This window comes from Chenopodium album, chromosome 9, assembly GCF_948465745.1.
Source record: "Chenopodium album chromosome 9, dcCheAlbu1.1, whole genome shotgun sequence".
In the NCBI taxonomy this organism is placed as follows: domain Eukaryota; kingdom Viridiplantae; phylum Streptophyta; class Magnoliopsida; order Caryophyllales; family Amaranthaceae; genus Chenopodium; species Chenopodium album.
The window spans coordinates 69,576,104-69,585,983 of NC_137842.1; the positions used below are offsets into that span (position 1 = coordinate 69,576,104).

At 34.5% G+C, this 9,880-nt stretch overlaps 2 protein-coding genes across 3 annotated transcripts; one reads left to right on the forward strand and one right to left on the reverse strand.

Moving 5' to 3' along the window:
- The first annotated feature begins 451 nt into the window (after window positions 1–451).
- On the forward strand, window positions 452–6,730 carry LOC145559043 (uncharacterized). Of its 2 annotated transcripts, none has more exons than XM_081620445.1 (5): window positions 452–1,136; window positions 4,806–5,102; window positions 5,193–5,420; window positions 5,728–5,856; window positions 6,058–6,730. In XM_081620445.1, exons 1-5 carry the CDS (start codon window positions 894–896, stop codon window positions 6,262–6,264), a joined length of 1,104 nt encoding a protein of 367 aa, XP_081476571.1. In that variant the 5' UTR covers window positions 452–893; the 3' UTR covers window positions 6,265–6,730. The 2 variants fall into 2 exon arrangements, with proteins under 2 accessions (XP_081476571.1, XP_081476572.1); XM_081620446.1 differs by lacking the exon at window positions 452–1,136 and adding an exon at window positions 4,450–4,615.
- A 126-nt stretch (window positions 6,731–6,856) lies between these two features.
- LOC145559044 (uncharacterized) lies at window positions 6,857–8,676 on the reverse strand. The gene is made up of 3 exons (XM_081620447.1): window positions 8,451–8,676; window positions 8,181–8,274; window positions 6,857–7,827 (listed from the first exon to the last, which is right to left on the reverse strand). The coding sequence occupies exons 1-3, from the start codon at window positions 8,570–8,572 to the stop codon at window positions 7,075–7,077; spliced, it is 969 nt and encodes a 322-aa protein (XP_081476573.1). The 5' UTR covers window positions 8,573–8,676; the 3' UTR covers window positions 6,857–7,074.
- Window positions 8,677–9,880: the final 1,204 nt, after the last annotated feature.

The window sequence follows — 9,880 nt, forward strand, 5'->3', positions numbered from 1 at the left end:
ACCTTCTCCATATGCGTAACAAGCTAATAAATAAAGGAAACCACACGGGATGACACTAACCTGCACCACAAATACATGCATCAGTAAGACACACAGATAAAAGGAGGTTGTCTCATATGGGACTTGTTGTGTGAAGGCATCGGGGAAACTATCAACACGTGACATTATGCTTAATAAAACTTATCTAAATGTTATTTTATGTCAATGATTAATGCTTGAACTAGTAACTTTTATATTTTGTATTAGACAAATTTAAATCAATAGTTCAATCACTTGAAAACTGTCAATGATTCGACCCTTAACTAATATGAACAATCCATTTAACAAATCCAAATATACCACTCAACCAACTAAAAACAATCAATATCTAATCAAATTGACCCAATTCGACCCACACCCAATCTAACAATCCATTTAACAGATCCAAGGACACTACGTATAATGACCAACAAAAGTTCAAAACAATGAGATCACTCCATTGTCAACCCTAAAACATAGAATCTCCACCATAAAATTTGGTGGTAGTCTAAATTACCCCTTTTGAAATTCCACATCCACGTGTCTCATCCTCAGACACTTTCGTGTCAAAACACTTCTCTTTCTCTCTCTTCCTCTGCTCAGCGTTTCACAATCAAATCACCCACATTCATAGTATTATAAAAGCAGGTCGTAAGTAAGAGCACGAGGATTAGCTGAGAGTTTCGCCAAAAAAAAAAAAAAAAAAAAAAATCACAAGTTACACTCTCTAAAGTTAGCCCTTCATTAAAAAAGTTTGCAAATTGGGCAATTAATTGACCAAAATTTAAAAAACTAAATTCTGGGTTTTTCTGGGATTTCTTAAAAAATTTGTGGGTGTGAATTAATTTTTAAAAAGAATAAAAATTGATCAACCAATGGAAGGAAAGAAAAAGGTGTTGGAAGGAGGACAGGTAATGGACGGTTCAGATATAATGGAGTTGGTTGAAAATAAGGAGGTGTTTAGTAAATATGTGGATCACAAGTTCAAAGAACTTGATGTTGATAATGATGGTAAGTTATCTGTGAAAGAACTTCAACCTGCTGTTGCTGATATTGGTGTTGCTCTTGGTCTTCCTCCTAAAGGCTCTTCTTCTGATTCTGATCACATCTATTCCGAGGTCAGTTCGTCTTTTCTAACTTTCGAGTACATGTTAATATGTTATCGATAGATTATATAAATCGATCCTGAGCTTAACTATTGTTAATTTGTTATGTTCTGTTATATCAACTGGTCTGGCCGTCAGGCTAACACATGTATATGTGTATGTTAATAATGTTATAACCGTATGATGAGTAAGTTACAAAGGATGGTTTTATAATTGTCGTTATTAGGTGTACGTCTAGTATCTAATTTGTACTTGTATTGTGTTCTTATCCGTTCTCATGCAACAAAGGTTATATGAAAATCTAATACCAAAGAAGTGAACAATTAGGAAATGACCCAAATGGGTGTGATTGTGTGATGCTCATTCTGTCCCCAAATAATCTTTGTGTATTCCTTATTGGATGTCCACAAAAAAAAACTTCTAAGTCGTCATGTTATTTGTGGACGGAGGGTGTATGTTATTTTTTTGGTGTATAGAGAGAGCCACAAGGGCAGGGGTGAGAATCGATCCCAGGATTTCCTGAAATCGGGAGGGAAGCTCTAACCACTTGAGCTATCCCTCACTCTCAGGGTGTATGTTATTGGTATAGTTGGATTATGTTATCAATTCTAGTTTTATTGACTTTGGACTAGGTAGTGGAATGGTGAAAAACGTGGGATATTATTTCACACTGGTGAATTATTAGATAAGATAAAGATTGTCTATTGTACAATTGAAGCTCACAAATTCTTCAATGTGGACAAATTTTTGGTCCCACAGTGTAGTAAAACTAAGTGGTTTTGAAGAATTGAAAAAGATTGTAAAAAAAAAGAATTGAAAAAGAGGGGCCATAAATTTTCGTTTTTATTGCTTGGTATGTGAAAAGATCCAATTTTGAATAGTTTAGGTAGTTTAATTAGTTACTTCTTGATAAGATACTGAAAATTGGTTGAAAAAAATCTGTTTGAGTTCCTTTCTAGATAATTAGATGCTATCTTTCTTTCAAAAAAAATAAAGATAATTAGATGCTATAGTCTTTAAGAGTTTTTACACCTATATGTCAATTTTTTTGCATCGTCGTGGACCCAATAGGAAAAGTAATTTGAAGGATGATTGTCTACAAATTGTACTAGAGATTTGGATTTGAAAATGTTGTAACAAAATCAATTGTCGGTGCCTTTTTAGCTAACAAAGTTTGAAAACCATATGAGTATATGAACGATTTTGAGCGGTCTCATCATGCATCCAAAAAGGATACAAACGAGGGTCTACACGGTGGGCAGGACCCTGTAGGGTGTCTACAGCCCATGTTTATCATGGTTTTCATCACATTGCCTGTTTTAGAGAGGTTTTAAGAAGATTGCGAAATATATAGGGATTGTACTATTGTGCGATTGTGTCATTTGTTTCTTCTTCGTGTCTTCCTCTCAAGTGACTAGGGACTTTTATCTGTGTGTTTCTACTAGGAAGTTATATTTCTCTGGTGGTAGCTGGTGTGGGCTATTTAGCATTTTAGCAGCAACATTTTAACATATTTGGAGGCGTAGTTGTTACTTAGTTCATCAAGGAAAACCGTATTTAAGAATGGCTCTAGCTAGATCATTCTACCAAGTACCGGACTTTGACATTAGGAAACTCATTTTAAAATTGGCTTTAGCTGGATCATTCTATCAAGTACCAATCTTGACGTTAGTAAATGTTAGCAAATTGGTCCTACATGTCACTCATACTTAATTCATAGCACTTATTATAGATTCTGACTTTATGGTTACTCATTAGGATGAAGTTTCATGTCCTAATAAGTAAATTTAGAGAAAAAGTTAAGTTCTTGAAATAATTCTCAAGGAGCTATAAACCTTATGCCGAAAGGGGGATAGTATTATTGTGATTGATGAAATTGGTTGACTTAAATTGTTGATAGAAAGGGATGAAGTTGATTGAGCAGAAAAGTATAAAATTGTTTTTTAAATTTTTTTTTGGACAGCATTGCTTAATTGTTAAAAAAGGTCTGCATAATTGTTTAAACCTTAGCTTTGTAGATTGATAGTTGCTTAATACATATTAAATGGCAAAAAAAGACAGAAAAGTGACCGGCCGTAATATCCTGCTTTTTCTTTTGATCTTTTGGAGTCTCTTTCTGAAAGTAACTGCTACACTGGCTAAAGAAATTACCACAAATACTAATTTTCTGTGGTTTTGAATATATCGGAAATTGATGATCCTTTGAGCTTTGAAGCTTAATTTTGTACTAGTATATTTTTTGTTACTGTCAGTTTCCAATTTATGCTTCAAGAAGCATGATTCTGCTACTTAATTGATTCAAAAATTTTAATGCAGAAGATCGCAAATCATAGCTATTTAGCTTCCTCTAGAAATATTGTAGGCTCCTACTCAACATGTCATGAACATTTCTCCAGCCGGCTAGACCTTTCTCTTAATAGAAGTCTCTAGTAAACTTGATGCTCAAAAGAATCTTATGTTTGTTTATGCAGAAAATTAAAGATTAAGTAGTTAGATAACCGCGAATAGTGGCAGACCATCCTACCAAATGATCCCTATAATGACCTAATTTATTTTTAATGAGTTCAATATAATATCCTGCAGACCAGCCAAAAAGTGGGCCGCCAGAAGCCTTTTTATGTTGATAAGAAAAAGAGCATTTTTTATATCATACCCACATCACCTTTTCAGCACTAAGTTTCCCAGAATTTGGGATTGTGGGAATGGGGGAGGAAAAGTTGGAAGGGGTTTGGCTCTTCCTTTTCACCTTTTGTAGGTAATAAGGTAAAGCATAAACTGTGCAAGAGAACCAACTCGATCCTGTCCCTAATACATAGTTATGAAATTTCCCAAGTTGATTATTTGTAATTCATAATGTTTGATTTATCGTAGTATATTAATTGACAAGAGACCTAAATAGGATCGGTCTATCAATCTATCATGACTAAATTGTATACCTCATCATCCAAATATGACTAGATCCAAACAACCGATTTGACACCTCTATTATGTAGTGTGAAGAGTGGTCCTGTACTCCTGTGTTTATCGTAGTTATTTTAGGCAACTTGCAAGTGCTTATGTAATGATTAAGACTTCAAGCAAATAGCGCATGAGGCATTTGAAACTATCCTGCTTTGGCCGAAAGTGCTCTTTGGAGTGGGGACCTCCAAGAGAGTTGGTAGTCAATTATCACTGGTTGAAGAGGCAAGCTAACCTTTTGGATCACAATTTTTATGAGGATCTTAATTAATCTCATAGTTTAGGCAATAAATATGGACAAGGACCACAATTTAGGAAAATATATTAAGATAAGTACACCTAAAGTTATGGAGTATACCAATAGGATGGTTTGGTCGGTTTGGGAAATGTCTCTATCTGCCAATTGAAACTGCAGATCATATAGAGCTCCAAAAAATGGGAGGTCTGTGAGCTGTTTGGGTTAAAAGAGGTCAACAACTAACATATAGTAGTGAGATTCACGATTTTAAAGGATGGTGAAAGGTGATATTAAGGTACAAGTCATCTGATAGTTCAAAGATGTTAAAAATGAGAAATTTATTAACCATGTAATCCATGACTTTACTTGTTTGATGGCAAAGAGGGTGGCTTGTATTGAGTGTTTGGGGAACTAAAATATACAAATAGCACTAGATACAGATAATGATGCTGTAATAATTTATTCATTTCTGGTGTCTATTATAGGTTCTGAATGAATTTACTCATGGTAAAGAGGAGAAAGTAAGCAAGAGCGAGTTTAAAGAAGTTCTCTCAGACATCCTTATAGGCATGGCTGCTGGATTAAAACGGGACCCCATTGTCATCCTCCGCATTGATGGTGAAGAACTTCATGAATATATTAGTAGTCCTGCTTTTGAGACGGATATGGTGTTAATTTTTTCTGAGACTGCAACTCCAAATGCAACTATGTGTGATCACATTGTCAAAGCTTTGCAAAAGCTTGGTGTTGATCAGGGGTTGCCCCCTATTTCAGATTCTTGGGTAATATACTATTTTCCCTTACTCCTTGTCTTATCAATTATTTCAAGTGCATCATTGACTATACTCTTATAGTCATGTGTGATTTTTTAGGTTATGAGCAATATTGTGGAACCAGCTTTGGAGTTGTGTACTCAGGACTGTAGTAACGATCAGCAACTGATATCATCTCAGGAGATTTTCCTGGAGGAACTCAAGAAAGTACTTGAAAAAATAGTTGAGCGTCTTAGAGAGCAACCGGTGATTGTTGCACACACTGAGAACACTTATGATGGAAGTGCCATCAAGACTCTTTTAGCTAATAAGTTTGAAACAGACAAGGTAAATCCGTTATCTTTTGACTTATCAGTAATCACTTATCACACATATGACATATCAAACCTCATAATTGTCATACTGGCTAGATAACATCTCTTACAATATTACTCAGACTCTTGTGACTTATTACACATGTCAAACCTCATACCTTTGTTGGATCCTTGATATCCGATAGCTGAGTCTGACGCTCTGCCACAAACCTGTCAAATATTTGTTCCCAGGTCCATGAACATGGTTAAAAATCTTAGAATCATTGTGGAAAATTTTGGCTTCAGACACTAATGTTATTGTATGTGGATGATATAACTAGGTACTGAATGCTGTGCTGGAAGATATACCTAGAGATAAGAACGGAAGATTGTCGAAGGAGTATCTTCGCTTGGCATTAGATTCATTGGCCCCGTCTGCTGGTTTGCCTCCCTATGGTGCTATTGCTGAGGTATATCTAAGCTCTTTTGAAGTTATGCTAATTATGTCTCTGTAATCTTTAAAGTTCTAATACTTTTTTTTTAAAGTTCTAATACTTAAGTTCTTAAGTGTAGACAAAATTGTTATGGAAGCTGTCTCTCTGTCTTTCATTATGTTTATGTAATACTTTACCGTTAGTCACAGCTGACATAGTTAAAAATACTATGAACAGATGGACAAGGCTACTGATGAAGTGTTTAAGATGGTAGATGCTGATGACGGAAAGCTAGTAAAAGAAGAAGATTTCAAGAAGCTCTTGCTGGAGATCTTAGGGAGTATGATGTTACAATTAGAAGGTAACCCTGTATCGGTTTCAACTAACTCGGTTGTTCATGAGCCCCTTGCCGATCCTACTTCATTTTTGCAGACGGCCTCATGATCTTATCCCACATCACTGATATTGCATATAAAAAATAAATGAAAGCCTATATCCTAATGTGTCTTAAATCACTTATGTATTGGAAGCAATTTCAGTTCATGGTGTTAGTAAATCTTGTGTTGTTCGGCTTCCTATATATGTTTTTGTATTTCCATGTAGCTATTGTAATACAGTAATGTATCCCTGGTACTGGGAAGGATTACTTTGCATAGTGTTATCTGCTTGAGAAATGTTGATCAATCCATTTGTTACGCCTCGTTCACACCAATGTCCTTGAGGATCATGACGGTGTATATACCAATGTCCTTGAGTACCATGAGTCCACAGTGTAAAACTGTAAAATGGTAGGTAATCCTTCATTTACTAGTTTTTGTATGCAAAGAAATTTCTTCATTATGTAAAATTTGAAATGCTAAGTTATTTGGCAAAGCAATTCATGTTAATATAGTTATATCTTATTTGGACTTATGGAGAGCTTATAAGATGTACAGGATAGGGAACATATGATGTCAAATGATGTACCGATAATACTACAATCGAATCTGTTATTTTCATCCTAATATGGTTTATTTATACATCATTTCAAAGTATTTGCTCTCACATAAATGTAATAAAATTTAATCTTGTAAGATAAATGCATCTAATAATTTTCAAATCATCATATTACAAATCTTGTTTAGAAAGTAAACATTACAAAACTGTTTGCTTTCTCATCATATAATTTATTTATCAACAACATCATATTATGTATTACAAACTTGCATATGCTTGAATGCTTGATACAGTATATTCCAAGTACAAATTTTAGGCTTATTCTTTAGCTATTCTTGCTTTGAAATGCTCAAGTGGAAGGACCATACTATACAGATAAAATGCAAAGCAAGCTAGTATAGGCCCAACCCAAAAAACCCAATGATCATTCCAAAGATGCCCCCCTCTCACAACTGCAGGCCCAATACATCTTGCTGGGTTGATAACTGCTCCAGTGTAGCCCTTCTTGGTTGTCACTGTGGTGGACAGGTACATAGTCAGCCCAACCACGACACCGGTAATCGAGCACATCACAAGTTGACCCAAGGCCTTCGCTCGTTGTTGATCAAAGGCCATCCACACCGAGAATAGGAAAATGAATGTGTAGATGATCTCGGCCCAAAGACCTTGTGCTGTCTCAATCCCGATTGTGGTGAGGCCTTCTGGGCCGGGGGTGGCCACCGCGAGTGTACACCCCCCTAACAAGTAACTATTTGTTATAGAGCCTTTAACCATTGCCTGAAGTGCCCATGCGCCGAGTATAGACCCTATGCATTGGGCTATAAGATAGATCATGGCTCGCGATAAGGATATGAGGCCCATAAAGGCCGCGGAGATGGTGATCGTTGGGTTGCTATGGCCACCGGAGATGGGATGTGTAGCAAGGCGAAGAAATGCTACTATGAGAGCAACAAAACAAGCAAATACAATGTTGGGTGTTTCATGACTTATCTTAGAGGATATAAAAATTGTATCTAACATGAATACTAAAATGGCTGTGCTTAGGAGTTCTGCCACGGATGCTCTCCATACCTAAAAATTGGTCGCACGTTATAGTTATTAGCATTAAACCATTAATATAAATACATATAACAAAATACCAAAAACAATTAGCTTCAAGCTTCATTTGATTAATTGATTTGCTACATGTGACAGCCATTACGAGTATTCGATTTATGATCAGCGCGTGAGGACGGAACTTTAAACTCTAAAATTAGAAACCATGTTTGTACTTTTGAATTTCAAATTATGCAATAATATCTTTGAAAAGGATTTCATAATAGAAGTTTTTTTTTTAACTTGATTTCACATTATGTAGGAACACAAAATTAATTTAAAATTACAAAAACAATTCGCGTATTAGAACGTTAAAATGGTGACAATACCTGTGAAGAGAAAATTTCTTCGTAGCCTATCCAATGAAGGAATTTTGCACTCCTCCCAACTCTTTTCTCCTCCATAGTTTCCTCCTTTTGGTACCTAAAAAATGTTGTGTTAATATTAGTGACGCAAATTTAAAGCCATTATAATTTGAGTCGAGTTTTGACCGAGTGAGTTGCTCAACTCAATTAGCAACCCTATGTTTTTTTTCATCAATTTTCGAGTACCTTCCCAATTCGAAAAAGGAAAAAAAAAGATAAAGAATAGTAAATTACCAGGGAGTTGAAGCCTTTGAAGGGGGAGTAGCTGAAACTGGAAGAATTCTAGTATTTGTTGCTCCCTCATATCTATTACTTTGATTTTCATTATCTCTATCAACAACAATACTATCAACCATTATTGGAGCAACCAAATTTATGCTAAAATACTACGTATATATGTATGTAGAAGCTGCTATTTGTTCTATTATATGCTATTTAATTTTTTTTTAAGAGGATTTGATCTATGGTGCTATTACTACAACTATTTGTTACATTTAGACTTGTATATATATAGGGCTTCCTATGTCCCACTTGCTAAGAGTGATAGATATGATAGATATACACTTCGTATTTGTATGATATTTTATTTTACTAAATTTAAAAAGTCGAAAATGATACTTAAAAATTGGGGAAAAAAATGATTAATATAGTTATAATTAATAAAAGAAGAATTCTTATGGCCTGGTACAAACAATGTACATAACTACATGCATAAGAGATATATAGTCCCTTTACATATAATTAGTTGTTCGTTCACTAATCAAACATGTTTAAGTATAAAGTAATGTTGTACGAATTATTTTTATGTAGTAAGTAGGAAGAGTTGTTTAATAGATCCGGAATCTCTCATAAGTAGTCCATCTGTTCTAGGTTATTTAAGACATTTGTATTATTTAGACCTTGAAAATTATGTAAATGAGATAGTATGATCGAGTCTAATTTCAGTACTACGACTCTACAAGTAGTAACAATTTAACAAGTTTTACTTGTTACGTATTTTTAAAATACACTTGTACACATTAAATAACATAGGGTCTCTTTAATTGTCTCTTTCCGAGTCTATATAGTTTGTGGATTACGTAAAATCTTTATAAGTACTTGGAGTTAACAATTGGGTTGTCATGACTACGACTAGGAATGAAGATCTCTATTGTTGTTAGCCATTGCTCTTGGGCACTGGTTCATATAGCATTTAATGAGATATATTGTTAATGAGATATTTAGCAATAGTATGTTGTAAATATGATTTTTTTTCCATTTCATGATATTTAAGATATTATTTACTTATACAAAGTACTCTGTAACTGTAATCAAAACGTAATTAAGTATACTACGAGTAATAATCATGTGTAACTTTGAAATTTGCGAGTTTAAAAAAAATCTTGTTTGTGTCATCTTAATCGTATACTATATTGTTTTAAGAAGATTTAGGGCCTGTTCTCATACGTTTATTTTCAGTTCAGTTTAGCTCAGCTCAGCTCAGTTCTGTTCAGCTCCTAATTTCCTTCTCTTATAAAATATTCACTTCAGTTCAGCTTAGTTCAGTTCAGTTTAATTTAGCTGAGTTCAGTCAATGAGAACATGCCCTTAATTGATATGTGGATGAATCAAATTGAATGGAGTACACATATATATTTTAATGTTGTCCATGCATGAACAAAATA

Excerpts from the sequence above, each read along its gene's own strand:
- LOC145559043 (XM_081620445.1), top strand. The coding sequence starts at position 894 with ATGGAAGGAAAGAAAAAGGTGTTGGAAGGAGGACAGGTAATGGACGGT. Across the intron at positions 5,103-5,192 it reads CCCCTATTTCAGATTCTTGG|GTTATGAGCAATATTGTGGA; the intron begins GTAATATACTAT and ends GTGATTTTTTAG. Across the intron at positions 5,421-5,727 it reads ATAAGTTTGAAACAGACAAG|GTACTGAATGCTGTGCTGGA; the intron begins GTAAATCCGTTA and ends TGATATAACTAG.
- LOC145559044 (XM_081620447.1), bottom strand. The coding sequence starts at position 8,572 with ATGGTTGATAGTATTGTTGTTGATAGAGATAATGAAAATCAAAGTAAT. Across the intron at positions 8,275-8,450 it reads TCAAAGGCTTCAACTCCCTG|GTACCAAAAGGAGGAAACTA; the intron begins GTAATTTACTAT and ends AACATTTTTTAG. Across the intron at positions 7,828-8,180 it reads AAGAAATTTTCTCTTCACAG|GTATGGAGAGCATCCGTGGC; the intron begins GTATTGTCACCA and ends ACCAATTTTTAG.